Genomic DNA, 18,239 nt, shown 5'->3' with positions numbered 1-18,239 from the left:
GCTTCGTCATGCCTGGAGCTGATCTGTGCTGGTCGCTGAGGAAATACTTCAACTTCGCGCTGTGGATCGCCGGATCGGCTTTCACCGTGGACGAAGCGGAGTCCAGCCCGGGGTCGTCACATGTGGTTGCCGCAGGCATCACAATATGGCAAGGGGCGTAACATTTCCGTCTCACGCTTGAGGTATTCGGCCAATCACAACGCACTGGATAGCTGGCCAATCAGAGCACACCTCGCTTTTTCAGACCGATGAGCTTTGTAAAAATCGACGCGTTTCAGAAAGGTGGGGCATAGAGGAGAAACAATAATGTACAGTATGTGGAAAATAATGTGTTTTTTGAAACTTAAACCGCATAAACATTTAATTACACCAAATACACAAAATAATGTTTTTTTTAGCAACATCATATGACCCCTTTAAGTTACTTGTCATGAGGTGTTCACTGCATATCTGTTTCCTAAATATGTGGTTGTTGCCACTGTCAAAGAGGTCTGTCTGTTTTTCGTATTTTACACATTCATTTTTAAAATATATACACAAACAACAAAAATTTATGAGACTATGATTGTGGAATATTATTTTGCATGAAGCACGTAATATTTTTTATTTTTTACACTATTTGTCTATTCTGGCAGCTTTGACTGGGTGGGCCTTGAGCCAAAGAAATCCTGTAATAAATCATGACAGGTAAAGTACTTTTTAAAAGCTCTTGTAACCCAGTTTCACGTACCCCTCACTGAAATGTGTTGTAATGCCAAACTTTGTGTTGTCATGAAGAGATAATTACAGCTAAGAAACAGAGAGTAATAATTCATTAAACCTCCACTAATGGCAAAACGCTAAATTATTAAAAGACTAGTGAATATACACACATCTTGGGAATAAATCAGCAGACTGAGATTTCAACGGCTTATGGACTTATAAAAACACGAAGTGCATATGATCAAACTGATGCAACTTGGTTAAATATTCATACTATTTAATGAAGCTTAAAAGCTGCAGCGGACTGTGTAAAGCATAAAAATCTTTATGTTACTGATGAGAGTGCATCACTTAAGAAAATATATTAAAGAACTTTTTTTTAAAGAAAAAGATAACGTTTTAGGAAGAAGTTTCTTATGTTCACCAAGCCTGCATTTATTTGATCAAAAAAATAGTAAAAATTACTCCAGTCTTCAGTGTCACGTGATCCTTTAGAAATCATTCTAATATGATCATTCGGTGCTTAAGAAACATTTTTGATTGTCAACAGTGTTGAAATAAGTCGATTAATATTTTTTGGAAATGTGATATATTTCTTTTTCAGAATTTGCTGAATAGAAAGTTCAAAAGAATAGCATTTATTGAAATAGAAATATTTTGGAACATTCTAAATCTCTTTACAGACACTTTATCAATTTAATGCACTTGCTGAATAAAAGTATCAATTTCTTTTAAAATAAAATAAAATTCAAAATGCAAATTTTGAGCCCAAACCTTTGAATGATAAACATACTTATAAATAATATACAAATGAATTTATAACTTATATAACACACAGAGTAAAAAAATGCACTTAAAACTATTATTTATATGATGAAACCACAATATAGGATATTAATATTTTGTTAAAATGAAGTTCAGGGAGTGCAGGAAGGTGTGCGCGGGTATGTTTGGTCAAACCCTAGCTGACTTATAGACGTCATGTCTGATATTTAGCACTCAAAGTCTGTCATGTCTGCATACATGATCTCTTTATCCACCTCAAACGGACACTAATTGCCAGCAACTAATCACATCACTCTCCTATTACGTCTAGTTCTGCATCATCCCTCTCATCTGCAAAATTACCCAGGATAATTAGAGTAAATTATTAACGAGCTAGTTGCAGAGTCGACTACGCTATTTGGTGACCTCAGACACTTAAAGTCTGACCATTAGACATTCTACATCTAATGGTTTGAGTAAATAAATGCATCCAATAAATCTACGGTGCATGGCTTTTTACTAAACTCCTGGGTGGAACATTGGGGAGTTTAAATGAGCTTCATTAGCGATCAAAAGTTTGAGAGTCTGACAAGCGCTGTAAAGCAGTTTCACTCTAAAGATGTGTTTTTAAAGTAGCTTGAGCTTTTAAACCATCTAGTTTAGTTGACTGTTGGGAACAGCAGAGCTCCAATGGGTTCCCCCAAAAGGCAATAAACGTTCACACTTTTCATAGACAAAGGTGTCACATGACTCAGAAACTGACTTGTGTGTGTGTGTGTGTGTGTGTGTGTGTCTAACCTGTTCAGGGCCCATGTTGGCCATGCTGCCCCCAGGTCCAGAGTTCATAGAGCTCATGCTCATCTGGTTGCCCATTTGGCCCATGCTGCTTGAGTTGGTGGCCATGGACACGTTGAGGTTCATGCCGTTACCATTGTACATGTTGTTATTGGCCTGCTGGCCGAACTGAGGTGGCGACTGCTGAGTGAACATACTGTGGAGGGAAGCAGATAAATGTATAAGATCCTTCAGGTGGTAAAAACATTTTATTTAGCTTCCTGAGAAAATTTTTTTTTTGTGTGATACAAAACCAGTATTATTTATAAAAATATAGTGGATTTTGCCGTTCGCCATGACACTTGTTATGAGAAATACTGCAAGTGCTGTTATCACTAGAATATTGCACCGCTGGAAAAGGCTCTCAGCCAATCAGATTCAAGGACTAGAAAGAACTGTTGTGTGTGTGTGTGTGTATATATATATATATATATATGTACACACACACACACACACACACAAAATGGAAAAATATGTAATTAAACAATTGCAAATATGTCTAATGGGTTATTTAGCACTTTATGCTTAAGCAGTGTTAAATTATTGTATTTACTAGTTATATAGTATTTATGTAGTATATAATATAACATAATATATACAGTGGTGGCCAAATTATTAGAACACTAGTATTTTCACCAGATAAAAATGGTTTTAAGTCAGTTATTTCTATCTTTTTGCTGTAGTGTGTCAGTTGGAAATATCAGTTTACATTTCCAAACATTCATTTTGCCATTAATTGTAATAGTCCAGTGAGATTTTTGTTTGTTTTGTTTGCACAAAATCTCTGACAACAGCCAGTGCTCCACACAGAGATCTGATCTCATCATCATCCAGTCTGTCTGAGATTACATGAAGAAACAGATTAATCCAGAAGAACTGTGGCAGCATCTCCAAGATGCTTCAAGAGACCTACCTGCAAAGCTACAGTACTCTTAAAAGTGTTTAAATGCTGTAAAATGAGGATGCTGCCAAAAATAATGTCAAAGAAATTTTCTTTATCAATTAACTTCTATTAACTAAATGAAATCAACATTTGGTGTGACCATCCTTTGTTTAAAGCAGCTTCTGCCCTCGGTGCACTTGTGCATAGTTTTTCAGGTAGCTTTGCAGGTAGGTCTCTTGAAGCATCTTGGAGACATTGCCACATTTCTTCTGGATTTAGTCTGTTTCTTCATGTAATCTCAGACAGACTGGAGGTCGATAAGATTAGATCTCTGTGTGGAGCACAGTGTCTGTGTGGAGACTCCTTGTGCAAACAAAAATCTCACTGGACTATTACAATTAATGGCAAAATGAATGTTTGGGAATGTAAACTGATATTTCCTACTGACACACTACAGCAAAAGATAGAAATAACTGACTTAAAACCATTTTTAGCTGGTGAAAATACTAGTGTTTTTATAATTTTGGCCACCACTGTACACACTGTACACACACACAAAATGGAGAAATATGTATTCAAACAACTGCAAATATGTCAACATACTTTACCAATCAAAAAGTTTAAACCAAAACCTGGTGCTTATTTTGTGTGAGAGCGAGTGTCATGCAAGATGTAAAACTGCACCTGTTGGCATTCATGTTGCCCTGTGTCCAGCCGTTCATGTCAGGGGAGGACTGGAAAGAGGTGTTGCCCTGCGTCTGTTGCATCATGGGACTCTGGGCGCGGCCCATCCTGGGAGACATGAGGGGGCTCTGAGGGGTGGCGGCACCACCGAACCCGCCGTCCGACTGCTGACTCATACCTAACACACACACACACACACACACAAACACACACACACACACACACACGCACATGCAGACACATGAGGAGACAAATTCTGGTTCGAAATAAGCATACATCAAAGAAATATTTAACACAAATTAAGAAATCATTATTGTATAGCACTTTTCACATCATATTCACTCTCACGCTGTCAAACAACATCCACATTTAGCACCTAGAAATTCATTATAATTGCAACTATGACAGCAACAATGATTAAAAATGACAAAATCAAAGTCTAAACACATTTGTGGTTTAGATTAGCTGATCATCATTTTTAGAAATGTCAAAGCAGAAATCATATTGAGAATATTTCAGCCCATCTCCATAATCAAAAGTGAGGAATCAAGAGTATACTAGAGGGGTTTAGAGGTGTTATAAGCAGGCAGTAAGGCAAAGTTACACATGCAGGTTAATGTTAGTGTGGCTGAGACAGCCAGAGAAAAGAGGGGTGGGTGGGTAATGGGCGGGATTGGGGGTGGGATCTGGGTCACCGCATAATTGGTTTAAAAATCAACTGCTCCGCCTCCACTGATCACCATCAGCCAATTAGTCTAGGCAGGATAGACACTGGCACACATGACTCAGCACAGGCATAGACAGGCACAATTATCAACAGTTTAACACAACGTAAGCTTGGCTTAAATGACACTGGCTTTGACTGCATCAGTAGCTCATGTGTTACAAATAGATCTACTGTGGCAAAGTACAAAGATGGATGTTCTGGATTATATCAATTATGATTATGAAAATTCAGTCTTAATGTTTCTGATCTGTTGAATTTTGCTGTTTACCACAGAATAACTTTAACTCGTACTTCAGTTTGTAAAAAAGAACGCAAAATGCAATTAGTATGTAATTTCAATGGAAACCCAACAGGGTAATTGAGTGGGTGGTAAAGTTTAAAATATGCAAATTATCACACTATTTGTTTTTACAAGCTGAGCTGCGAATCATAATTTTATGTGGTAATAGATAGCATGCCGTTTACAGACATTAAGTTGTAAAATAACCTGAAATATTGCTGTAATATATTCTGATTACATGTGGGAAAACATTAAAGTGACTCTTCTGCCCTCTAGTGCCATGTTCTACCATAACCATTATGATCTTTCAAGGGCACTAACATAAATACAATAATTTAACTCTGATTATCTAGCATAAAGTGCTAAATAACTTATTAGCTCATAGTACTTGACTTGACAACTACAAACAGATATTTAAAAACCCAAATACTCAATGAAACAGTTTTTAAAGTTGAGACAATGAAACATTACTAGATACTAATGAATGTTGGTCTTTAATTTTATGGCAGCATCTAATCTCATACATGATAATATAATCCAGAAAATATAAATCTCATCAATTTAGTTATTTACAACAAAAAAAATCTAAATACTGTCATTATTTATTCAACCTCACGTCATTCCAAAACCTGAATGTCTTACTTCATGTGCTATTTTAGTATTATTTGAATACTATTATAATATTTATTAAGATATTAAATTAGATTTTATTTTTATATTTTCAGTTTTCAGTTTAATTTAAGTTTTAGTAATTTTAGAACTTAATTTCGTTATTTGCCAAGGCAAGCTTTTTAGGTTCAGGTTTTTCATTTAATATTTATATTGTATTTCAGGTTTAATTCAATTACCGAAAAGATTTTAAAAAGTTTTTATTAACAATAACAACATGTCTTTCCTCTTTCCATGGAACACAAAAGATGAATTTTTAAGAATATCTTTTTATTTTTAACACAATTATGGTGCTTTTATTGTCATTTTTGAGTTTAGTCAAGTCAAGTCACCATTATTTATATAGCGCTATTTACAATGCAGATTGTGTCAAAGCAGCTTTACAGTTGAAGTTTAGTCTTCATTCACTTTTATTATATTTTACAAAAAGCTGGCTGGAAGGTTAAAATAATCACATTTTGTGTTCCACAAAAGAAAAAAGTTAAAACCCAACAACATGGGAGATAGCAAATGGTGTCAAAATGATAATGTTTGCATCAAAATAAGTATTTAATTCTTTTAGAATATCATTTTTTAAGATTTGACTGCAGTTGCTGGACTAGTATTTTTATACAGCTGACCTGTATCTGGACTATTGCATTTCTGATTAAACCATGTTGATTGGCCCTGGATGTCATTGATTTTTCACCGCACGTTCAGATCACACAAGTTCAGCCTGTAGTGCTGCTGGTCGCAGGTGTTTGTGCGTATGTGTGGAAGCGCATGACACACAGACAGAGAGAAAGGGCAGGCAGTACCTGAGCTGGGGAACTGAAAGGCACTGTGCTGCATTTGAGGGCTCATAACAGCCCCAAACTGTCCGCTCAGACTGCCCAGCATCCCCTGGTTAGCTAGACTCATCTGAGAGCCATGCATGGCGCTGTGGGAGAGGAGCTGGGGGGCGGGGAGGTTGGGAGAACCGGGGGAGAAAGGGCTGCTGGAGGGAGGCGGCGAGGCCAGTCCTGTACCGTAGTTGGGCGGATAGGGGAACTGCTGGGGGTTGGCCTGGGGGATCCGCGGATTGCTCATGGCTCCGGGCATGCCTGCTGTGGCCGCCGCCATGTTTGGTGGCAGGTTGAGGCCCTGGGCTCGCATGACCATGCTGCGCTGCTGCTGCTGCTGCTGCTGTTGTTGCTGCTGCTGCTGCCGTTGTTGGTCCAGCTGACGCTGGCGCAAGTGATTACTCAGCAGCTCTCTCTGCCGCTGGGCCAGCATCTGAGCATTGATTGTCCCCTGGGAAGATAGAGAGTTTAGGCAAGCTCGCGATCGGAGCACAAGGGAGAATGCAGGAAGTGATTCGATGTACCTGATTCGGAACGTTGGGTCTTAGAGGTAGGTTCATATTTGACACTCCAGTCATCTGATTCATCATAGGCTGACGATTCTGGAGCAGACACAAACAGAAGTGGCAAACTGTAGTATTATTTCAAAAGAAGCATCACTCATTCTACCATTCAATACGTAAGCGATACATTTAAACAACTGATCTGTTCAATACAACAGCACTCTTGTTTGTAGTATACTGACTTTACATAAAAGAGTGATGAACAAGAAGTTAATAGTGCTGTCAAATCGATTAATCGCATTCCAAAATAAAAGTTTGTGTTTATATATGTGTGCAATGCATACTGTGTATATTCATGTGTATATATATATTATGTAAACACAAACTTTTATTTTGGATGCGATTAATCGATTTGATAGCACTAGAAGTTAATATTAATTGACAGGCATTTCGAACACAATATAATCTAGAGCTGTACACAAAATATCATTGTCTTCGAATGGCACTGAAACTAGACATTGTGCAATATAGTATTTTACAAATACACAATTACTATATAATAAAAAAACCTATCTAATTATATATAATCACTGATTGTAGCTTCAAATTGTTAGAAACATAACAGTTATGAGGCATGACCCCTAAATAAACCCAAAATGAGGTCAAGGATTGATTCCTGTAATGTCCAGCAGGGGACAGCTAACCACAGACGGTACTATTTCACCAGTCTGATTTAGATTAAATTACACTTTTTGCTTTAAAATGCATGTATATGAATGGAAAAAAAGATTGCATTTAAGTCTTTGGATTAACAAAGCTAAGTGTCACCAATTAAGTGTCAGAGCGAAAAACTTTCCATTGTATTGTCTATATACATTTTAAAGGGTTTTGTCAATACAATAGAAGTTAATGGTCACCAAAACTGTTTGGTTACTAACATTCTTTCAAATATCTTTTTTTGTGTTTAAAGGCATGAGAGGTGACATGGTATGAAGGTGAGTCAATGATGACTGAATTTATATTTTTGGGAGGACTATCCCTTTAACTAAATGATTACTGTGCTTAATATTGATGGCATAATCAGACAACATTATGATTAAGAAATAAAAATACAACCATTTTATTCTACTTTACTCAGGACTGTTCTTTCTTCTCATGTATGAGAGTAAAATCTGTACCTGCTGTGCTTGTAGCCTGTGCTGCAGCTGCAGTCTGAGTGTATTGGGTTGGGTGGGGACACCCCCGGCGGGCCTGAGTCCTGGTCTAGCCTGCATGCGGAGCATGGGGTAGCCCGGCCTCTGCCCCATCTGTGCCGTCATGCCGTGGAAGCTGGGGTCCTGCATGGGCGTGTAGCCGCCCTGCTGCATGTGGGCCTGGGCGGCAGCGTACTGCTGCTGGCCATACATGGGCGGCTTCTGATCCATCATCATACTTGGGTCTTGACCGGGGAACTGATCCTGCTCCATCGGCTGAGCCTGAACCATTAAACTTAAACTTAGCAACGCCGTATCTTTACATTCTCGTGTCGTGTGTGTGGTATTAATAGCTGGTGCACATAATAAATCAGATTTGTTCTGGTCCTGGATTTTGTATTGATGCACTGAAATTTCAGCAACTGAAAAAGAATCTTGTGTCATATAACCATTCAATCAGTGTTTCAACTGCAGAAAGATGGCAATAAAACAGCTTGTAAATAATGTCATGTAAAGTTACATTTACCTCGGAACCCCTTTCAGTGTCTATAGTTTGTTAGTTTGTATAACTCTAGAGAAGAGAATTTTGCTAACATACTATATTATATATTTATTATATTTTTACTTAACTTTTTCTCCATTATTTATGTTTGCACAAAATCTGTCATGAAAGCAAGTTTTATTACAGCTGCCAAGTAAATGTTTATATTTCAACAACAAATTGGAGTAGAAACATGATTATATTAAAAAAGGTCATATAAACCTGCCTTACATGCAATGAAATTTTATTTGAGCGTTGATTATTGTAAGTACATTTGATTAATTAATATTAATAACTGATTAATAAAAAACCCTTTCATTTTCCATTATGGTTTTCATCTAAATGAAAACCCGGTTTCTGTGTTTCGGTAAAAAACTTTTTGGTGCATCACTAGTATTTTGATTAGTCAATAATGTGAAAGAAATAAACTTTTGTTTTCATTATTTAATGCAAGTTTAAACAAACTCTCATGAAAACAAGTTTTTATTACAGTCACCGTTTAAATGTTTATATTTTTAATAACAAATTGGAGTAGAAACAATTATATAATTAAAGAGTTGATATAAAAACTAACTCAGGTGCTATTTAAATGTTTGATATGAGCGCTGATTTTTTGAGTAAATCTGATTAATTAGCTGATTAATAAAAACTCATTTCTGATAGGCAGTAGTAAGAACATTTGATTAATTAATAGATATTTAAATAAAGTTTAATTTTGGTTTTGGTGTATGGTAAAAAAATATTTTCGGTGCATCACTAGTATTTTGATTGGTCAATATGGTTAAAAAAAAAAAAGAGACAAAAGTGTTCAACCTACCTGTCCCACTAAAGCTGGGATGCCTAGAGCACGGTCAATCTCCTCTAGGCCGTCAAAATCTTTGAGAACTGTGTAGAGCTGGCTGAGCAAAGTACCCTCATCAGCCGGACCCTCAGAGGCAGGAGGACACAGAACATCCTCCTGAGAACCGCTATACATAGAGCTTACAGAGACGAGAGACTCTCATTAACGAACTGAGACTTGAATGATGGGATATCCCATCACATATTACATCTGAGTGTATTTGTCTAGTTATTTTCTTACGGAAGGACAAAATCAACAAGTGCACACAGCACACACCTCCAATAAAGTGGAGGACCTAACAATAGTGACACTAATAAATGCTGTTTACCTGTTCTGGTTCCCAAATGGCACCGGCTCTATAGGCATCACACTGTCTGGCCACGGAGCCGTCTGATTGGGCGGTGCCTGTTGCTGGGGAAACTGGTGGCCAGCCATGCCCATGTCCATGTTTGACTGGGCTGAGGAAGAAACAGCAGATGATAAAACATGATTTAAACTGCAGAAAACACCCGTTTTAATTGTAAATAATCACCCACTAAAAAGTCTACTCTTCCTGCTCTATGTGTTTTTACCATTGGGCATCATCTGGGACTGAAGCATCTGTCTGGGTCCAGGCTGGGTGTTGGGCCTCATGGGCATGCCTGCTCCAGAGTTGGGCACCATGCGAGAGTGGAGCGCCCCCTGCGGGAGAGAGTGCTGGCCGGCGGGAGCAGTTGTGACGGGTGAGGCCGCGTTACCGACGGGACCGGGACCCTGTGCGCCCCAACCGTCCTGTTGCATACCTACACGGGGACCGTTATTACCCATCACTCCTTTAAGAAATAGAAAGAGAAGGGCTTTCAATTTGAAGGTAACTTTTATTAAATACAAATAATGTGATCATTTTTGAATATTCAGTGAGAATTTACACTACTGTTCAAAAGTTTGTGGACAGTGACACCTCTTTTAAAATAAATGAACACTTTTATTCAACTAGAATGAATTAAATTCATCAAAAGTGACAGTATAGCCATATATAATGTTAAAAAGGATGGTAAACCTTTAGTATAGGGACCAATTCTTTCTATTAACTAGTTGCTTATTAGCATGCCTATTAATAACATATTGGCTGTTTATTAGTACTTATAAAGCATATATTCTGCATTACCATATTCTACATCCCTAATCCCTACCATATTTTGCTGTAAGTTTGATTGCATCATATAATAATTGCTGTTAATAGTGTTCACCGTCTGTTTGATTACGTCTTTAATTGATTTTTCCGTACATTTCTGCCATATGTACATTAACTGACAGTCACCACTGATAAGCTACTACTAAATATATTGTAGAAACTTAATTTTCTGTAAAGTTGCTTTGCAACGATTTGTATCGTGAAAAGCGCTATACAAATAAACTTGAATTGAATTGAATTAATCCTACCCAATACCTAAACTAAACCTTACGAACTATTAATAAGCAGCAAATTAGTAGTTTATTGAGGCATAGTTAATGGTTTGTTAATAGTGAGAATTGGACCTTAAAATAAAGTGTGACCAAAAGGATTATTTAAAGATAAAATAGAAATTAGAATAGAATTATTAAAATATAAAAAATAAGTTTAAATAGTAATATTATAATACTGTTTTATTTAATTGGGTTGTGAAATTTGGCAAATTAGTAGTTTATTGAGGCAAAAGTCGTAGTTAATGGTTTGTTGATAATATTATTCAGTGGAAAAACAACATTATTCTGTAAGTGGAGAAAAGGGTTATTTTTTATGAAAGGTAATGAAAACTTTTTTCTTTTATTAAAAACATGCACTTATAAATGGTGCATAATAACACCACAGACATTTTTTGTGAAAGGAAATACGTCACTATTAATTTCTTGCCTCAATAAACTCCTAATTTGCTGCTCATTAATAGTTAGTAAGGTAGTTGTTAAGTTTAGGTATTGGGTAGGATTAGGGATGTAGAATATGGTCATGCAGAATATGTGCTTTATAAGTACTAATAAACAGCCAATATGTTAATAATAGTCATGCTAATAAGCAACTAGTTAATAGTGAGAATTGGTCCCTATACTAATGGGTTATCAAATTGTCTAAAAATAAGGCACAATGTTGTATGTTTTGCAACATGTCTGTATGTTTTGTAAAGCTTGTCTGACTTAGCAACAGCATCAAATACCTAAGCTAAGGATCAACTGACAAAATCAGATAGAGAAAAAAATAGTGGTATATATCATTTCATACTCAGAAATGTGATATTTAAAAATCCGACCACCCAAAAAACATGTTGACATGATCACACCAGAAGCCCTGCTATTCTTTCCTAAGGTTATGAGTCATTCATATCTAGCCGCTCACAGTCTCACCTTATGTGCACATTCAGCTGCAATCGAATGCAACCCACTACACACAAACACACAAACAAAAGCCGCAAAGAGGGGCTTGCTTTTGATCTGACAACAGTTTTGTGCCGTTTTACACATTTGTCTTCCTCTCAGCCAACAGCGTCATGCTTGACTGTGCATTACTGATCACGCTGAAACTTTGGTTTGTACATGGTCGGTGCGGCACTGGAACTTTCCTCTCATTGTAGGTGTTAAGTGTGGGGGAAGCCCTTTGTTCTGCAGCATATGCACAGACAAACTTCACTTCTGTCCTTTATTTTTTTGTTATTGCATCAGTAGCACTGAAGTGCGCTGCATTTCTGACCCCAGCTAAACTCACCTGCATTGACCATGTTGGGCTGATTAGGCATGACACTGTGGTTTCCCATCATGCCTTGCTGCTGCATGAGCGAGTAGGGGCTGTTGTTCCTCATCAGAGGGTACTGACCCTGAGCGCCTTTAGCAGGCATGTTCATATCCAAAGATACGCTTCTGACCGGAGGAGCTCTGCCGGGCTGACCTGGTCGCTCAATAGTGTTGAGATGAAGCACAGCTCACACAGAAGCCACTTTCACCAAGTAGCTTTTTGATGGTCAGCATAGCGAATTTGCATAACCAACTTGAACAAGAGCAACTTCTTTTGCCCTCACACAGATTCCTATTGGAATGACTGGATTTCATGACCTGATTTACAGTCTGGACAAATTGACACAAGTTAACACTTTCTGCAGATTTGAGTGGACAGATTTCACAGAAAATCACGTAATGTACAATGGACACAGATTTTTTTAGCTTCAGACTCCATTCAGCTGGAGGATATCGAACATGTTAGATTTTTTGAGGCAATTTTAGAGCACACATTGTTCATTTGCCATACATCTCCTAGAAATGAGGCACGTTTCTGCACAAGTTTGTTGCGTTTAGAACAACTTGAAAGTCGGGTAGTGTGTGAACCTCACAGGGCATTTACATGACACCATTTTCAACTAAAAACAGAAAATTTGTATGCATTTTAGCCAGTCATTTACACAAGTGTTTTAGGGGCCTGAAAATGCAGACTTTTGTAAACGGGTTTTAAAATGCAAGTTTTTGAAAACTATATTGTTTATATTGTTTACCATCTATGTGTAAGCTACAAAAATGAGAATTTGTGAAAACAGTGAAGTCATGCACATGCATATTACGTTGTTCAGTCTATAGGCATGTGCGCAGTGTTGTTATACAAAGTGACATCGCCAACTACTGGCCTGGCATGCATAATACAGCGTTTTTAGTCATTTTTGCGGATAATTTTCGTGATAATGGAGATGGAATGTAAATGCACAAAATTACGCAACTGAAAGAGCATGAAGCTCTGACTAAGGGTCCTTGCACACCGAGTCCAAAATTTTCGTATACGGTTTTTTCGTATTCGTCATCCTTTCCTATCAAAATGCTTTTTACGGATGCGAAAACACAGAAAAACAAACCTGATCAGAATTTTTTTTTTATGACGGACGAAAGTTTCGAAGGCAGTGTGCAAACATGATTGACACAATGTGAGGTCGTATTTATTTTTTAACGTGCGAGAATTTCAGACTCAGTGTGCAATGACCTTTAATCTCCTATAACAACTTGCAGTGTTATATATATCATCGAACACAACGCTGCAGACAACAGGTAGCTAAATGCCGTTATCATTGTTTTCCATGTTCGTGGAGTTCATGGCTTTTTAAAAATGCCAGGTAGCTGGTGTTTCGTATGCACTTGGTCAATCAGCATACACTTATGTCACTGGTAGTTCCTATAGAACTGTTTTAGACCGATCAATGATGTGTGAACGTACCCCCAGTCGTTTAGTTTTTCTTTGCAACTGTTTACCAATTTGGCAAGTACATAATGCCAAATGTTTTTAAATCTGTTCAGAAGTCGTGTACTTTATTCCAGCCATTGGCTGAAAACTGTAGTAGGAGAACGTGTGTGTGTGTGTGTTACTCACTCTGTTGGCCCACAGCCTGCAGTGCTCTCTGTTGCTGGGGACCCATGCTGGCTCCACCCTCTCCAGTCATCTGCAGGATGTCATTGATGATTGACTGCTTGTCCACGGCAGCAGGCAAAGACACAGGCCGGGAATCCGCAAACAGGCCTGGCTGACTGTTCTGTAGATCATCCAGAATATCATCCAGCTCGCTCGACTGCAAACACACAAGGGAATTCCTTTAGCTTAGTATTTTCATTAGTCTCATCAGTTTGTTGCCTAATATCAAAAATGGGTTTGTCAAGGTCAAATTTCTGGTGGGTTTTGGATGCACAAGAAAATATCCTCTTGTACATAACATACCAATGCATCTTATCATGTATAACATCATGTATATCGTTTTGTATAGTCACAAGGTTTGGTATCTCAGTCTTTTGGATTTATACCTCGGCAGGGAAACGCTGGAGAGTCTGAAGTCTGCCTGCTGAAACACACCCCTCTCCCTCTCACATGTACACACACACACAGGGCTGGAATCTAGGACACACTTCACACTGAGTTAAAGGAGGCTAGCTGAACACTACTCCATTTGCCATGGTTTGGTTACCATCTTTAAACCCTAGATTGCTTCTCCATCAGAGCAAGATCTTCTAAATGCACACAGGCAAACACACTCTGCACGGCCTGGAACGCAGCTTGACTTTAAATACATCATCAATCTGACTTTAAATCCTTTCATCTCCATCATAAGCTTTTAAAAATATTTATTACCTTAGAAATCTAAATGCACACTTGGCTGTAGTGCACTACAGTTCTGATGTATCTATGTTGCATTTGAAACATCTGCCCTAATGCATTGCGACTTTTTTATTCTGGCTTGAGTTTGACAAAGTCCAACTCGTCCTGTTGAGATAAAGAAACCCTCTTACAGCAGTGCATTTCAGATAAACAATGTCAACTCGAAGATTCAGAACTGTACTTTTGTTTATCCAAGGCTGTCGTCGTCTATCAGAAAAGACTAAAAATGCATACAACTTCTACTAAATGACACTAAATAAATGCTAAATCAAGTGTCCCCTACACAAGCACTTTACATTTAGAGATATAAACATTTATGCTGGTTAATATTATAGATCTTAGGAGAACGCCAGTTCTGGAACTTTTAATAAACATGCATTAAAGTCCTTAAGCCACCACAAGGGGGCAGCACACGTGACATCTATATTACAGTCAGGACAGCACAAGACAGATCTATCTATCTATTATCTATCTATCATTTGCATGATTCCATTTATAATAAATAATGTATATAACTTATATAGATGTATATGAAATGACTAAATATGTATTTATTTTCATGATTATCTACATATATGCAAGGTATTCTCTGCCAACTTTAAATAAATCAATTTAATTATAAAAATTAAAATGAAAACCAGATTAACAATTTCATTATAGAAAACTACACGCAAAATATGTCATTTTAAAATTAGGTAAAACTGAGCAAAAAAACAGACAATATTGTGTTTAAAATATAACAATATTAACGTCATATTTACTGAATTGTATAAAATCACATTTGCAACCATGGTACTCGGACATAAACAGCACTTGTGTGATATGCTCGCGCTGTTCATGTGATATCGCTTATCATATGATATAAATATAAGACAAAAACTCATACAGGAGCATTTTTGCCCCAATATCTTGAATTTTAGGACACAACTGCATTCATGGAGTTGTTGCCCTGCATCATATTTGTCAACAGTCAACTATATGAAATGTAAGATGACGTACAGGTCTGGGGGCGGGGCCAGAGCGTTAACTGCGTTAAAATATTTTAAACGCGTTATTTTTCGCATTAAACTGAGCCCTAATATATATATATATATATTTAGATGTCTAGTAACTTTCATTTCAGGACAGTGTGGTGCAGTGGATGAGAGTTCATGCGAGTGTGTGTGTTTAGGGGTTGTTGTGTAGAGTAGAGTAGTTAAGGTCAAAGGTCAAAGATCACATGCTGTATATTATTCGGTGGGTTGAAAGTTTGCCTTCATGCTGCCTGTCTGCAGCCTAATGAAGCTGTCGGCCTCTCCTGCCATTGATTTGTGACTCAGTGTGCAGTGTGGAGGAAAAGCGCTGCACAAACAGGATGTGAGCTGAGAGGAGGAACTGCTTAATGAGGTCACTCTCCTTGTGTAGCGCTCGGAAGCTCTTTTCCCAGTCTCTCTCTCTCATCTCATACACACACACACACACACACACTTGTGTGAGCACCACCTGTCCCTGGCTGCCCTCTTGAATCAAACCTGCTGCTGATTATTCACTGTCCATGCATCTCACAGGCTGCTTGTTTCAGCCTTTCTCTCCTCTTCTTTCCAATTATCACTCCCTGCTCTCTCTCCTGTGTATTATCTGTGTGCACTCGCTCAGTCCAGACAGGAAGGTGCCTGTGCATTAGCATGGATTCTTTATATCGCACTGAGCTGCACCTTCATGGATCACTTTCTCGCCAGTGGGAGCGCTGACGTCAGCGTGATGTTGAGCCAATAGTGGAAAAGCTCCCTGCGTGGAGATCTACGAGAGCTGTGTTTCTCATCAGCTACCAGTAGAACTATCTGACATATTCCACTATAATTTACACTTTTGGATGTGGGTCGTTGATAAATGACATGTCCAAGAACTTTGACTGTTAACATCACAATTTTAAGTTGAATTGCATATGACATACAAGAGAAAGTGTATATTTAGAGGTTCTGTGACTGGCAGTAATTTATTTCTTTTTTTAAAACAAGTTTTTAACCATTTTAAATCACTTTTTGCAGTTCACTTTAACAGTCTTAAGGCATGGCAAATGAAATGTATTATTATTATTAGGTCACACTGCAGTCTTCAGTGTCACATGATCTTCAGAAATCATTCTAATATGCTGACTTGGTTCTCAAGAAACAAAATTCTTATTATTATTCTCAATGCTGAACAGCTTAATATTTTTTTGTGGAAACTGAGATACATTTTTTTTCCAGGACTCGCTGATGAATAGAAAGTTAAAAAGAACAGCATTTCAAATATTTGAAATAGAAATCATTTGTAACATTATAAATGTCTTTACTGTCAAATTTAATGCATCTTACTGGGCCCTGAACTTTAAAAAAGAATTAGAAAAATGCTGTTTAAAAGTCAAATATGTCACACTACTTGACAATTTATGACAACTAAAAGAAGTTTTCTGATGTGTTAAGCGAATTCTCGATAAGTTGCAAGCAAAAATTCAACCTTCAACTTTTTTTTAGGTTAATGACCTTTAGTGGATAGACTGACAAATGAAGAACCACCATTAAGTACGGTCTAACATTTAGTGTTGCATTATAAGCTTGGAATATAATAACATGACTACTATACCATATGAATATATTTAAACACTTATTTTAATGGGTCGTAACCTTGTGTATTACATTGTAACTTTACCTAATACATTTGAATGTAGGTTGGAGAATGAATCATTTAGCATAACTTTAGCTTCTTTAGCTTTAGCTGAATTTCATATAATATTGTTTCAATGCAATTATTTTTCAGAAAAATAAGATAGCACAATAACTGCTGCTATGCAGTACTGCAGAGGACCCCTGTGGTTGTGGACCCCCTGATGAAGAGCCCTAAAGAAATGCTATGAATGCCAAACTTCCACCGTTAGTCCAAGTGCGAAATAAGATATCAGTGCTGGTTTGATGGGGCGGAGGGCAGTTAGTCGTGTAGACAGGAGCAGGACCGAGGGGGTAAGAGGGGTTACAGGGTTAATTGGTACACAGAGGAACCACCAATGAAGCGACAGTGTCAGGGTGGGGACAGCTGTCTGCACTGCTTGTGTGTGTGTGCAACCGAGGAATGGTGTCAGGGTGCCGATTAGAGCTCTGTGAGGGGTTGGGAAGGGCAGAGGACCCTGTCCTGAGTCACACTTCCTGCTGCAGAGACACACACACACACACCTCCGCAAGCGCATCAGACTGTAACACACATACAAAGCACATCTATAGAAGCACACTCAGGGAAAGACAAACCATCGCTGCCACAAATAGAAACATCATTCTCTGTATGAGTATGTAGAGACACAAAAGTGCAAAAAAACCTAGCAATGTTTCCAGCGGGTTGTTTAGCTGTCTGCTTATTTATGCTATAACTAAAAGTGAACGTTATAAATTTAATTATTTGGAACGCTCTACATACAGTAGGCAGCAACAAAATAGTGCTGCTCACCATTTAATTTAGTATTATCATTGAGACACCATTAAAGTTGTTTTTTTAATACTTCAAAATTAGTTATTTTTGTATATGTTAAGTTTTAATTGCAATGCAAGCTTTAGTAATTTTGTTGTGTCCATTTTTTAATGTCTATAGATTTTATTATATATATATATATATATATACACACACACTGTATGTCTATATATATATATATATATACA

General features: G+C 37.6%; 1 protein-coding gene across 1 annotated transcript in view; it reads right to left on the bottom strand.

The window, feature by feature from the left end:
• Positions 1-18,239, bottom strand: part of LOC107758812 (nuclear receptor coactivator 2) — an 80,365-nt gene that overhangs the window by 3,825 nt on the left and 58,301 nt on the right. Inside the window, exons 11-20 of the mRNA XM_016576637.1 lie at positions 13,798-13,993; positions 12,160-12,372; positions 10,016-10,255; positions 9,772-9,901; positions 9,420-9,582; positions 8,047-8,343; positions 6,890-6,967; positions 6,342-6,816; positions 3,869-4,046; positions 2,266-2,458 (exon numbers count right to left, since the gene is read on the bottom strand). Of these exons, the coding sequence (XP_016432123.1) occupies positions 2,266-2,458; positions 3,869-4,046; positions 6,342-6,816; positions 6,890-6,967; positions 8,047-8,343; positions 9,420-9,582; positions 9,772-9,901; positions 10,016-10,255; positions 12,160-12,372; positions 13,798-13,993 (2,163 nt within the window). The remainder of the gene's footprint in view (positions 1-2,265; positions 2,459-3,868; positions 4,047-6,341; positions 6,817-6,889; positions 6,968-8,046; positions 8,344-9,419; positions 9,583-9,771; positions 9,902-10,015; positions 10,256-12,159; positions 12,373-13,797; positions 13,994-18,239) is intronic.

This window comes from Sinocyclocheilus rhinocerous, unplaced genomic scaffold (genome assembly GCF_001515625.1).
Source record: "Sinocyclocheilus rhinocerous isolate Xijiao unplaced genomic scaffold, SAMN03320098_v1.1 scaffold2008, whole genome shotgun sequence".
Taxonomy (NCBI): Eukaryota; Metazoa; Chordata; class Actinopteri; order Cypriniformes; family Cyprinidae; genus Sinocyclocheilus; species Sinocyclocheilus rhinocerous.
Note: the sequence above shows the minus strand (reverse complement) of the source record. Positions and strands in the feature narration are given on the sequence as shown.